Source organism: Hydra vulgaris, chromosome 03, assembly GCF_038396675.1.
Source record: "Hydra vulgaris chromosome 03, alternate assembly HydraT2T_AEP".
NCBI classification, from domain to species: domain Eukaryota; kingdom Metazoa; phylum Cnidaria; class Hydrozoa; order Anthoathecata; family Hydridae; genus Hydra; species Hydra vulgaris.
Genome location: NC_088922.1, coordinates 69996294 through 70011284, shown reverse-complemented (window position 1 = coordinate 70011284; position 14991 = coordinate 69996294). Strand labels below are relative to the sequence as shown.

At 28.8% G+C, this 14991-nt stretch overlaps 1 protein-coding gene across 15 annotated transcripts in view; it reads right to left on the bottom strand.

Annotated features, from left to right (window-relative positions):
* Positions 1-2451: 2451 nt before the first annotated feature.
* Positions 2452-14991, bottom strand: part of LOC100199718 (rho GTPase-activating protein 20) — a 65519-nt gene continuing 52979 nt past the window's right edge. For 8 of the 15 annotated variants that reach the window (XM_065794128.1, XM_065794129.1, XM_065794127.1 and 5 more), the window contains 10 exons: positions 14230-14271; positions 13923-14016; positions 13038-13115; positions 12874-12937; positions 12613-12771; positions 12290-12401; positions 12145-12208; positions 11798-11903; positions 5106-5271; positions 2452-5004 (listed from right to left, as the gene is read on the bottom strand). In XM_065794128.1, coding sequence (XP_065650200.1) covers positions 2520-5004; positions 5106-5271; positions 11798-11903; positions 12145-12208; positions 12290-12401; positions 12613-12771; positions 12874-12937; positions 13038-13115; positions 13923-14016; positions 14230-14271 — 3370 coding nt within the window. In that variant the 3' untranslated portion in view covers positions 2452-2519. The remainder of the gene's footprint in view (positions 5005-5105; positions 5272-11797; positions 11904-12144; positions 12209-12289; positions 12402-12612; positions 12772-12873; positions 12938-13037; positions 13116-13922; positions 14017-14229; positions 14272-14991) is intronic. The other 7 variants (XM_065794131.1, XM_065794130.1, XM_065794134.1 and 4 more) reach the window with 1 other exon arrangement.

Here is a 14991-nt window from a genome sequence, read left to right as displayed (position 1 = left end):
CAAATATGTAACTCTTTTTTTACCATCAGGTCAAGTTGTAAAGATATTTAGGTTCAAATCTTAAGTATTTAGGGTAAAGTCCCTAATACTGCCGAAAAAAAAGTTATTCAAAAGTATGTCAACCTGGGTCTCAAAAGAAGCGTATTTTCATAGAGATATTAGAAAACATAAATATTTTTCCTTAAAATTTATTGACAAAAAAATTATGTGAAAAAATGCTAAAGACTCTTAAAAAAAAGTCAACAGAATGTTATTCACCAAAAATACACACAATACTTATTTTTATTACAAATGAATAACATTTTTAAAATTTGTTTGCTCGGCACCAGAAAAAAAAATTTTTTTGTTGACCTGTGTAATAGATAATATAAATTTTTTGTAGGTAGTGTAAGGTTTATGAAAAATAACATGATATTGTTATGCTCAAATTGTAATTAACAATGTATGTTAAGTCGTGACTTGGAGAACAACTGCTGTAAATCAAACGCTGTAAAAAACCTAATGTCAATGGTAATGGAACAAGGTCTGCACAGAACAGAACAGGTTGCTTTGATATAAAATTGATAAAAATCTGGTTTTAGTAAAAGATTCTTCTGATTTTGTTATGAACATTGTAAGTGCGACAGCACTTACTTTCTATATTTCTATAGTACGAGTATCAATTAATGGAAGAGGCTGTTCATTGAAAATATGTGTTGATACTTTTCATATCGCGTGGAATTTAAAGTTGACTAACATAATTATGGGATTATCTGGCCATGGTGGAATTCATGCATGTTTATATTGTGAAAGTAAAAAGACTGTAAACACATGAACTCTTAAAAATGTTATTTGAAAAATGTTTATTTATTTTGATGAGAATCCACAAGTTAGAATGATAAACAAAACTCCTCCATCATCATTACATATATTTATGAGTTTTTTTTATGTCCTAAGCAACCTAGTTTTTATTCCCTATCAAATTTTAATCAGTGGCTGTCTGGAAAATACATTCACAAGCATGACTGTCACGGAGACGAGTTTGATTGGGTTAACAGTAGCAAAATATCGTCTTTTCTTAAAGACCTAGAGGTGCTATTTCAAAATAATTGTCGACAGTTAATACCTATTATTACATATTTCAAAAATTTAAGTGTGTTGTGGATGACTGTTTTCGTATTAGCTTAGTCCTAATGCCAAGTATTCTAATCCTTAATTTAAAAAAACTATATAGTTATATTATTATAATAATTATAAGAGTTCGCAAAAATGTATAATTACACTTTACCGATAACATGAAAGGTTCATGTTATTGGTAATAATGGGTAAAATGGTTATGGGTTTTTTTGCTTGACACTGTGCAGGCAGCAAATTTAACCGGATCAGAGAAGACTCATTTAACCCTTAATTTCTTGGATTACTATAATGTTGGCCACAATATCATTGGTGTTTGCTGCAACACAAATGGATCTAACACTAGAAAATTTACTGGAGCAATTAAAATCCTATCAACTATCCTTAACACTAGTCTCGTCTAGTGTATGTATCGTGGCCATATTTTTGATTTACGTATAGAACATACAATAATGACTGCAATAACTAGCACTGAGAGCAAGTGTCCAAAAAAAATTATGTGCGTTTACAAAGAGCTTGGGCTGAGATTGTTGACAAGATTGACACATCATCAGTCAATTTGATTAAGCTTAACTGAACTTCTGTAGCGTTTGAATCACCTATTTATAATTGTTGCTAAAGCAACATTTAAGTTTGGAAAAACTAAAATAAATGAAGAGGAGAAACAAAAACCTTTGTCTGTTATATGTTTACTATTTAGGTGGACATGTTCCTGCTATAAAATTTGTTGCATTGGCTTTAGCTGATAATGTTGAAAAAAGACGAGAAGAAGAATATACTCCAAAAACTCTTAGAGTTTTTCATTCCTAAAGATTTTATTATTATTAAACCTAAAATGTCTGTAATTACACAGTCTACAACACTGCATCACAGTCTACAACACTGCATCACACCGTCTACAACAGTACATAACACCGTCTACAATACTACATTACACCGTCTACAACACTACATCTCACCGTCTACAACATCAGATTTAGTTAGTTATTAGAGATGAATCTTGTTTCACCTAGCCCAGGTTACCCCTGATTATGTTGAGTGGTAAAAATTCAAAACTTGAAGCAATCGTTAAATGAGAAACACAAAGTAATTATTGGTCTAGAATAAAAGTTACTAAACTAGAAAATAAACACAAAAAAAGTGCATCTATGGCATTTAGTGGTGAATACTTTGACAATACAATGAATACTTTGCATTGAGCATGTGCTTTAAAGCACATGCTCAAAGCAAAGTATTCATACAATTAATTTTTAACTTGAAACGGTTCTCAAGCCTTAAGTTAAAAATTTTACCCAAAATCATTTAGTATTAATTCTAAAGAAAAAAAAATAGAAGCAATTTATAATTTATTGAATCTCTCTATATATATATATGCCTTTGTGTGTATGTGTGTGTTCGAGTATATGCTATACATACGATTCATCCTGAGTCAATAAACTCGTGTGAGAGTTTGTAATTCTGTTATTATTATCATTATATTCATATGGGTTAAATTTATCGTTTTCACTTTTCCAATTAGATGAATTATAACTATTTAAGTCTTCTGAAGATTTGTGTCCGTCAGAATATTTGTAAATAAAATTACCGTCGTTGAAAGCATTTCGAATCTCTTTTTTTAATCGTCTATTGGTTCTTCTTAATTCTCTGGCCGTTATTATTTTATTTTGACTTTCTTTTATAAGACTACAATTCGTTAATTGGTCAATTTTTTTAGGTGGTTGTGTCAAGCAAGTTTTTTTAAGTTGTAAAGACTGGGTTCGAAAATCCTGATTATTAGGTGGGCTTTGCTTAACCTCAGATTTTAATTTTAAAGAAAAAGGATTACTATTATTCAGTTGATGTGAATTGTTGTTGATAAATACTGGAAGGGATGGCGTTATATGTTTATCATCGAAACCGTTTTCATCGTTATTGTTTTTATTGTTATCATTCAGACAATCCGCATCATTAAAACATGCTATTTCATTATCTATCAAATTCGGTACATTATTTTGGTTATTTGAAAGGGCATTTAGTCTAGATGATAAATACACACGATTAGTTGAATTTGTTATTATTTTCGGTTCTGGTAAAACAGTATTTTTATGATTTTCTTCTTTTGAAGCTACAGAAACTGCGTTATAAGTTGTCACACAATTTAATGACCGTTCAATATAATTTTTTTCGGAACCATTTTCGTTTTCAAATTGTGCAACATCGCATGTTTTGATTATACGCAAGGAATTATTCTGCCGTTCAACTGATGGTCGTTTCGTCTTTTTTTCAACTGGTGAAGAAAACTGTTGAAAAGTTGCAATCAATGATTCGATTGCTACCGGCCTTATGTTAGTTGAATCGGGGTCTGTACTAGTAAATGTTAATATAGGTGACTTATTGTCTTTCGGAACATTTGAACTACTTTCATTACTAATTGAAACTTCATCATGACTGACATCACATGATTTATTACTTTGTATAAAAAGTGAGTTTGTATGTCGCTGAGAAACATTTGAATTACTTTCATTAGAAATATTTGAATTATGACTAACATCAGAAGAAATATTTGAATTATGACTAACATCACATGATATATTACTTTGTATAAAAGTTGAGTTTGTATGCCGCAAATTATCATTTGAATTACTTTCATTACAAATTGAAACTTCATCATGACTAACATCACATGATTTATTACTTTGTATAAAAGATGAGTTTGTATGTCGCAAAGAAACATCTGAATTACTTTCATTAGTAATATTTGAAACTTCATTATGGCTAACTTCACATGATGTATTACTCTGTATAAAAGGTGAGTTTGTATGTCGCAAAGGATGTACATTTGTATGTTCTACAATAGGGGGAACAGGGGGAACATAATTTTCAACATTTAACTGTAAAACTTGATCAGGAGGAATTGATTTTTTGCGGACATTTGTTTTTGTTATGCGATGCATTGTTTGAGTTTTTTGTATATGTTCCTCATAAGAAGGAACAGCAGGCTGACGACGTCTGTCAACAGAGTGAAATATCACGTTGGGTGTTACGGAATATTCTGTCGAGAAATGTTTGATAACTGGATGAGAAATTACATATTTTTTAGGAACAATTTCTGAATTATTTTTTAAATCTTGCGAACTTTTTGAATTTTTACAAAACTCTTTTTGATCTAAAATTTGATCATCTACTTTCAAGTTTCTTCTGTGTTCAATAAGTTCCGCACTGGTGGTTATGCTACTTAAAACACGTTTATGTTTTGGATGTCGAAGCAAATTCCTTTGAAATATTTCATTAAAGTCAGTGTTTTCGCTGTCAGAAATGTCACATCGACTATTTTCACTTAACTCGGGCTTATCGGACGCTTGTAACATTGGTTTCATGGCCAATGCAGAAACATGATTAACAGGATTTTGTTTTACTTCGTCAGAGTCAATTGTACAAATGCTTGAATCACTTAAAGCAAACGGAGAATCTAAATTACTTTTCGTAGGTGAAATCATGTCTATAGGAGTACTTGGTATATCTATTTCTTTTTCTGAGTCATACTTTTCCCAATCCGTTTCATCTTTTAATCGATAAATCGTTTGATCCGTTCCAGAATCAGAATCTTCACCAGGACCATCATTAAACAATATTTCTTCCTCGGTCCCAAGAATATATTCATTTTCAGATCCAAAAATTGCTAAATAACTATCAATTAAAAAGGAAACAAAATCTGTTGTCCCACTGGTTTGTTCCGTAGCTTCCATTTTGATTGCCAACGGGGGCGGGGGCCACATAATACTAGGGGATACACATACTGATAAATTATATGAATTCATATTATTTCTTTCTGAAAATCTCTGTATATGATACAAAACATTTATAAATTTCAATGCCAGATCATAATTTTCTTTGGGTAATTGTTGAAAAATTCTGAAAAAAAGGTAACTTTGTCTAAAGAAATTTGATACTAATAAAATAAAAATCCAAATGTCCCACAGTTAAAATACCCACAATAAAAATAAAAATAATACCTTTTGATTTCATCTAGACGTATTTCTGTATTTGCAGCCGATTTAGTTGCTACTAAACTTTCATATAGGGAAGATGAAATAAGACTGTCGGGCATTGACCTGAAAAAATCTTTTATGACAGCAGCCAGGACAATGGGACTCGTGTTATCCATATTTTCACCTTTTCCTAATTAAATTTTTTTAGAGTTTGTTACAAAAACGAGGTTGACATATATATATTCATATATATATATATTCATATATATATATATATATATATATATATATATATATATATATATATATATATATATATATATATATATATATTTAAACAACTTTAAAAAGTATTCTATACAATAGAGTGCTCAATGTTCTTAAAAGAACAGAGCAATTATATATTAGTAGAAAATCACTTAACTAAATTTTTTCCATTTGACACTGTGTTTCATCAACAAAGATTCATCAGAAAACTGATAAATCTTTGTTGATGAAACACAGTGTCAAATGGAAAAAAGTTTAGTTAAGTGATTTTCTACTAATATATATATATATATATATATATATATATATATATATATATATATATATATATATAAATATTTATATAAATATATATATAAATATATATAAATATATATATATATATATATATATATATATATATATATATATACATATATATTTTTATATATATAAATTTATATATAACTTCTATAGCATATTTAGATAAGCATTTGCTCTCTAGTTTTGCTTATCTTTATAGCATACAGCTTTTTTAGTAAAAGAAGAAAAAAATGAAGAATAATGAAAAAAAAGATTGCTGCCCCATGCCAAACCCAAAGTCGATGTAGCAGCATTCTGTGGCGGGTCAGGCTATTTGATAGTCGATGTATGTACTGAAAAATTTTATAAGATTTTTAAATTTTTTCTGGTCTGGTTTATTAGTGCTCTCTTTAAAACTACAGTTTATGGAAGAAACTTTTCGACTACCATATAAGACAATTTTATACAACTTCATTTCCCTGTATCATAATTTGATGAGGTTTCATTTAAGATTAAATAAAATATTACATTCAAGGCGATTTGATAAAAAAACCTCACGCACAAAATGATTTTAAGAATTTTTTTTATTAGCTTTTTGGCCAAATTTTTTAAGTCACTGTAAGCAGATACAAAATTGAACACAATCTGTAGAGTCACATGCATACAACTTAATATAGAATCATCAAACGCACAAGGAAGTCAAATATTCACAATAATGTCATTAGAGAGGATGTATCTCAGTGGGAGGTTGTTCTTGTTGTGGCAGGAGTCATGCAACTTTTGCATAACTTTGATGGCACGCTCGCAGCACTGGTTGCTGAGGGCAATGTTGCTTGGAGAGTCATCTGTTTTCCAGTGGGTTTTCAAGCAATTGAGATCTTTTGGGTAGTCATTCAGAGCTTCAGATAGTTCTTCAAAATCTTCAACGCGGAACAATTGACTGCTGAACCAATGGTCAGCCCATGAGTAAGAAATGAATAAAAAAATTTTACTCAACCTGATCTGGGTTTCTGGCATTAGAATAAACGCATGAAGGGCTAGAACGGCACGAAAGCTCCAGCATGCATCGCTAATATTTGGGATCTGTTTGAAATTCACGAAGGAGATCTCATTCCTCTCAGTTAAGTGACGGAAGACGCGAGTGAGAAACTTCATGAAATCTCTCCAGCCGCCTGTTTCCTTAATCTCAGTTTTACCGTTGCTGAAGGCTTTTGCTTTCAATTTATTGTAATTGTTCATCAAATCCTGCACAAAAGAAATACTTGATGTTTGATGATTTAGTCGACCCATGGAGCTCATTGTCTATGACAACGCAAAGAACGGGGTCTAGTACATAGTGCTGGCAACTGATGAACTTGGATTTGGGGTGACCTTTCTCTTCAAACATTTGCTGCATTTGCCTGTCTTCTTGCCGTTATTCACGTTTGTTGTGTCAGCACATTGTGTCCTCTAACACATCCTGGAGTCCTTCTGCAATTGTTTGAGCTTACCTATCTTTAAATTTTAGCACAGTCAACTTAATTTCTTTAGATTCATTCTTGAGGACCATGGCCTGATATTCAAAGCCCTCAATGTGTTTGCCGTCAAAGTGTATGCTCCACTTCTCCAGATGAAGCGTGCTAACCAAGTCTTTCTTCACCTGAGCAGCTGTCGTGTAGATAACCTTGTGGATTGCTGATTGACATGGGGTTGGGATTTCAATGCCCTCACCAGAAAGCTGGCGGCACACCACTGCTGCTCCGTGGGACAACAGCTTTGAGCATGTAACAAGACATCTTGCAATGCCTGTTGGATTATGCTTCCTTTTGCTCTTTGATGCTGCATTGTCATCCTCCCAAGGACTGTCTGTACTGCTCTCGGATGAGTATGTGCTACTTTCGGAACAATCAGGTAGCGCTAAGCTGGTAAGTGTGAACACAGTTGCTTCCATTGCCCTCTTTCGCTTGGATTGGTGGATGGTATTACCACTAGCAGGTTTGCCAGTCGAATAACCAATGTGACCTTTGCACAACCATTTGCCTTTCACATTGGTCATGTCAAACAGTTCATTCAATGAATCAAAGTTTTGTTTTTTCCTGCAGTGCTCGGAGTCGTTCAGAAGTTTAGCTAGTTTTGCACAAATGGCTTGATCAGATACATGCTGGAAGTACAACATTTTGCTCCATAGGTCTTTAAGCTCTTCAGCAATTAAACCCATCCTCTCTCTCCATTCTTTGGCAGTGGATTCAAGAAATTTGATGCGTCCAATGATGTGGTTTTTCAGAGGCATGCGACTCCATTTGCACAAGGGTACTTCATAAATTGCCACGTTGCCTCTTTTTGATGGACTAATACTTTGTCCAGGTTTCCTTGTTCTTCTCCGTGTTAGAAGAGCTTTTCTTGAACAACATGTTGTCTTCTACTCAGCAACTGAAATAGGAAAGGCCTTAACGTCAATATTAATTATGTAACAAACTAAAGAAACTGTTATTAAGTTTTCAATTGAACTGTTATCCTTAATATATTTGCATTTTCTATAATCATTATTAGCAAATAACGATTATAGAAAATGAAAAAGGCAGACACTACTAAAATATTATATGCTCAATTATAATTTGCAAAAGAGTTAAATGTAACTTACCAAATGATACAAAGATCTCTTTATACTTAAACTATAGAGAATGCGCAATAATTAAAATAAGGCAATAATAATGTTGACACCAAAATTAAGATAATTAAAACTCAACTACCCGCTTTGAACACCTCACTTATATATCAGTTTATAGCAGATAGCAAAACAGCTGAAGAAAATTTTATAACTCTACAGAAGCTTCCCGAACAATTATGTCATCGCGACATCAATGTCCTGGCTGACGGCACACAGTGTTACACGATGTTCTGGAAAAGTCTATACATTTCTCTGCTACATAAATTATTGCACAAGTCAGTTTCATGACTTATGCTATATATATATATATATATATATATATATATATATATATATATATATATATATATATATATATATATATATATATATATACACATAAGTCATAATATATATACAGTATATATAATATATATATATATATATATATATATATATATATATATATATATATATATATATACATATATATATATACAGTAGTGGCCAAAAGTCTTGGAACAAAACATTTAACGACCAAAAAAATTTATTTTTGATCTAAAGTATAAATTTTGAAAGTTTGATGCTTTTGTTTTTACATAGCAATATGCTTATAGTTACATATTTGTATACTGCGCAATTTATTATCGTTTTTTATTATTAATAAGCAATTTATCAGCTATATTATGCCAGAACTTTCACCTAAAAAAAGAGGAAATATTGCTGCATTACATTAGGTTTAGTTCAAAGAGAAATATCTGAAAAGCTTGGTTGTTCATTATCAACTGTAAGTAGAACTTTAAAAAGGTATAAAAAAGAGCCCCAATTAAATTTTACTTCAAAGATGAGATCAGGCAGGCCCAGAGCAACCACCTTAAGAACTGACAAACTTATTGGCCGGATCAGCCATGCAAATCCACGGCTATCTGCACACGAGATTTCAAAAGAAATTTTTATTGAGAAAAAAGTAAGTGACCGAACAGTTAGAAGAAGGCTTTTGGTTGATTTCAGAATGAAGGCATGCAAGCCAGCAAAAAAACCTTTTTTATCATTAAAAAACCTAAAAGATCAAAAAACATTTTGTCAGCGCTACAAAAATTGGACTGGAGAAAATTGGTCTAAAGTTCTTTTTTCTGATGAAATATGTATTAAACAATTTAATGTTACAAACAACTTTGTAAGAAGACCAAAAAACTGTAGATATATGCCAAAATATACAGTTAGCAGTGTCAAGGCTCTTCAAAAAAACAAACAAGGCCAGTCATGCAAGTTGCTCCCCTCTTAACAGCTTCTTACAAGAGCTTTTGGTTTTTGTACGAGCTATCTGTTTATTCATTAAAAAAATCGCTTACTAAATTCAAAATTTGGTTTTACATTTTTTTCAAGCATATGGTTGTAATGTTAGTGTTACAAGAATACATACATAACAAGCAATTATTACATTGTGAAAAAATTCTTTAGACGAGCGTTGTCCTTAGATTTTTACACCAACTAATCATTTTTTAACATTACTTATTTGATGAAAAATTTGACAAAGAGCTATAAAAATTTTTACTGCTTATAAACACTGTTTTTTATTTTCTTATTGTAACAGAATGCAGGCAATTTATAAATTATTAAAACAATAAAAAAATTGATTGCAAATTAAGAGTAATTTAGGTTATAAGAATATCTTAACAAAATAAAACTGTATGAGCTTTCATAGAACTTAAAAAAACACACATGCAGTAGTTAAAATGTATCAATGTTTCTATTTTATTCACGTTTTATTTAGTTTCAGTATTAAAAAAGTGAAATTTTTTTAAATTTAATTTATTACTTTCCATATAACTATATAATATTACTTTTCATTTTTATTCTTTTTAATTCATTTAAATATATACGTGTATCATTATTTATATATACATTATATATATATATATATATATATATATATATATATATATATATATATATATATATATATATATATATATATATATATATATATATACATATATATACCATATATCAGTGTATCATTATTTGAAACAAAGTTTAATTTGAAATTGTTCTTACATTAATATTTAGTTCCAAAATTTTTATTGATTTCATTGATATTGAACAGTTGGTTTGGATATCAATATTAAGGTATGCATGCTTTATTTTTATACAACCATTTGTGTGTAAATTTTGCATGTTCTGAAAATTGTTTTGGTTAGTGCTAACATTTCTGTAACAAGTTTTTATACCATTTGGGATCTTTGATAGAATTAATCAAATTAAAATATACCATAAATAAAACTTTTGCAGATATATTGGTTAGTTTATAAAATTATATTTATCATAGGTTATATAGTATTATTTATTTAAAATCTAATAATAGAACCATCTCTAGCATCTCTATGTAGGTGTGTAGATTGATTCAGTCTGCATAAATATTACACATACCTGCTACATCAAAAATAATGTAGGCCCAAAAACCAACACTCCCACTGCTACCTTGCAACCTTGGTACAACAAAGCAATTACTAGATTTATCAGATTTCGCATTTTCTATTTGTTATTACTTTTATAACTAAAAATTACTTGCTTCAACCTTTCTTTAGCAATTCTCTTCTTACACCACCTTAAACTTAAGCTCCAATTTCTGGTTATGGGTGTTCTAACAGCTGCATAAACACTACAGTTGTTCTTAAAAAAAGATTTTATGCAACTGTATTTGATGTAAGAAGTTTAGACATTTAAAGTCTTTTGATAAGGTCTAAAAGCAACAAGCAAAACAACAAATTGGAAAAATTTATCATTGGATGATTCCCTGATCAGTAACTGAGAAATAGTAAATTAAAAGAATAAGGGAGTAGTACTCTGAATATATTTAAAATATCAGGTAACATTTAATGTCATGCAGGACCACCACATTAAATGCTATCTTACATTGTATTTTTTTTTAACTAATAAAAGGTTAAAAAAAATGAATAAAAAATGAGCTTATATTTTGTTTTAAGCTTATATTTTGTTTACCTTTAAAAGTGCAACTTAATAGACTGAGACATTGTTTTTTTATATTTTTGTTTTTTTAACAAAAACAAAAATATTCAGAATGTTTTTATTTTGATTTTTTTACTGTTTTTATTATTTAATTTATTTCATTTCTTTAACTATTTTTAAATTTTTGTTTTATTGACTAATTCATTAAGGAATTAGCATAGCGGAGTGTACATCGACTGAAAAATCTGTAGAACATGTGAGGAATGTTACATCAACTAACAAATAAGCAGAATACGCTAGGAGTGCCACCAAATTGACTGAGGGTTTTGATTTGGGCAGGCAATCGATCAATTTAAATTTTTAAATTTAAATATTTTTATATATATATAATTATTATTGTTATAAAATGTTAAAAAATTTTATAATAATGTTATTTAAACAATATTATAATTTTTTTAAACAATTTGGTTATTTAGGAAAATTTGTTTGAGAGTTTTATATATGTTTTAGATGTTTATATGCATAGTTCATGTCATAGTACATAGATATATATGTATTTTTAATTTTATACCACTATCAAGGTTCTGTCTAATTTGCTTTGCTGTTCTTTGAAGTGCTGACTTTCTAAAAATTCCAGTTGTTCCAGGTCCTCTACGAAATAACTCCACTAAAATGTTCTAAAAAAAAAAAAAAAATTTTAATATAACCAAAAACCAAACAACTTTTTTTTAAAAACTATGTTAACTGTTTTATATCACTTAGGTTTTAATCTTTTATCAATTAAGTAAAACTATTAGAATATTTAATATTTAAATTTTCATATATGACTTTACATAACCTTTCAACATATTCTACAAAGTATAAATTGAGGATCTTAAAAAATTTTGTCAAAAAAAATTGCTTAGTTTAATGAAAAACCTGAATTGGTTTTGGAATCAACTCTTCTTCGGTTGATAAACATGAAAGTGGTAGTCCAAAAAGTCTAAATCAAAAATTATTAAAAATTTTTTTTTTTTATTACCATTTTAAAATGTTTTTCTAAAAAATTTTTCAATTCGCTTACTTTCCAGCAAGTGCTGTTAAAGTACTGTACTTAGATGTTTTCTTGTTCATAGCCCAATGATAAATTGGGGACTTTTTCATTGGATTTTTCCACTTTCTTTGGTTATTCAAGTCTAAAACAATTAATTTTCAAAGTTTGAAACTAATTTATAAGTATAATCGTAAAGGAAATAAATTATTTAAAAACTGCAACCACAACCACAATAACAACTGCAAACCACAAAATAACTTTTAACCACAAAATAAAAACCACAACAATAATTTTGCAACTGAACAAATAATTTATTTAAAAAAAAATTTTTTAAAACAAAATAAAATACTAACCACCTAAACTCATACGTGTTGATGTTTGTTTGCTTTTTTTCAAATAAAACTGACAGGATGAGTCAAAATCAATGGGGTCATATGGATTGTAATTTTCATCACGCAAAGAGTCACGAATTCTACTGTGGTTGACTTTAATTGAATATGGAATTTCATGACCTTTGAAAATTAGTAATATAAATGCCAAAGGTTGAAAAATACATTTAACTATGTAACAAATAATGGAAACAAATTTAAAGAAAAAAATTTTAAAACAAGAACCAATTAATGGGTAAGGAATTTCTTTTGTTGCAAGCCATAGTTGATATAAACTATTTTCATCTGGCTAAAAATCAGCATTTTATAAGTTATTAATGTTGATTTTTTGATCTCTTATATAATATAAATATTATTTGTTAAATTTTTATAATTGTCAATAAATTTACCTGGATTTGAAATTGCTCTTGAGCCATTTTAACAACTGCTTTTGCATCATGTTTAACAGTAACAGTCAAGGTTGCTGTCTAAATAAAATTGAGTAATAAGTTAACAACTGCTTTCGCATCATGTTTAACAGTAACAGTCAAGGTTGGTGTTTAAATAAAATTGAGTGATAAGTTAAAAATTATTTTTTATTCACTTTGAACCATATTAATAAATGTTAATAAAACTTAAATAAAATATATAGTTTAACGATATTAAAAAAAGATAATATGAATTACAAATTCATATTATCTTTTCCTATGTAAAACAAAATGTTTTACATTACAGTGCTGTATTTAATTGCAAAGCAAATTATCAAGTAATACTATGCCTCATACAGGCCAAGTAATACTATTCCTCATTAATACTTTCTAGTCTTTGCATATAAACTATGCAAAGACCAGAAAATATAAATCATACTGGTAAATACAAGCTCTGGCAATCAATATATTTGATTTGGCATTAGGGATTTGAGGACACAAAGTAAAAATTGCAAGCTATGAAATAATTTCTTTTTTTCAAATAGATTGACATCGAATTAGAACAAACTCCAAAACTTATACCAGTAAAGAATGTTATTGAGAAAACTTGATGAGTATGCAACAAAAATCAATAAAAAAGTATAACAATATAATGAGCATGAATGATGAAAACCGTTTAAAGGAGAACTTATAAAGTTGCCGATTATCTGTTTTATATTTTAACATTCTGTTAAAATATAAAACAGATTAATAATTATAGCTATTTGATTTAAAAACTTTTGAATAACATTTTGTTCTGATCAAAATTTGATGTAAAATTTATATTTAAAATTATTTCCTTTCAAGAAAAAAAAACTAAAAAATAACCTGTATAGAATAACTATCTTCTTGATTAACCTTATTTATTACATTCACTGTCACCTCTTTTAATTCAAGACGCTCTTGTTGCTCATCACGACACCTACAAAGTTAGAAATATAAAGATACCATGTTAACATAATTGAAATATAATGAAGCATGTTACCATAGTAATGCTATGGTAACATGGCTTGTAATACTATGGTAACATGGCTTCATTATATTTTTTAACAATGGCATAGTTAAAAAATATTATAAAGTCATCTTACCATAATTAAAAAATATATGACAGAACAAATGCAGGGCAAAATCTTACTTTTGCAACGTTTTAAACCACAAATCCTTTTCTTCAGAGGTACTAAAATACAGAATCACAAAGTATTAAAATACAATATTACAAAAAAGAAAAAAAAATTATAAAACACTATGCAATTTATATACTATAAATGGGTAGCATTGGTTGTACACTATGTTACAGAAGGTAGTGGATTTTTACACAATGTTGCACAAGATGGTGGTTTTTACACAATATTACACAAGGTAGTTGTTTTTACACAATGTTACACAAGAAAGTGTTTTATTTTATTTTATTTATTATACTATCTGTTTATACGTTGAGAGAGTAACAGGTAGTTTTTGGTAGTCCAGCATTTCTTTGAATTTGATGATATGTTATAAGCTATACTTTTTTTTAAACAACTATTATGTCAAAGTCCCATCAACTACAGTAACTGAAAATACAGTAACTGAATCCTTTATTTTTGTTAGACTTATATAATATTTTTAAGCTTAAAACAAAAAAGTACTCTTTTTAGTTTTTATTTCATGTTTTGGTTTTTATTTCATATTTTAGTTTTTTTCTCTTACCTTAAAAATTTGCAAACAAAGTTTTAAAATTTTTTAATTTAAAATAATATTTTTGTATATAAAAAGAACATTTCTTAAAGTAAGACAAAAGTTGACAACTTGGTAGGGACCTAATGTATATACCAAAATACTAAATACACATGTTTATACCAAATTTACATAATTATATAAATAAGGTTATTTCTCTAACCAATATATATATATATATATA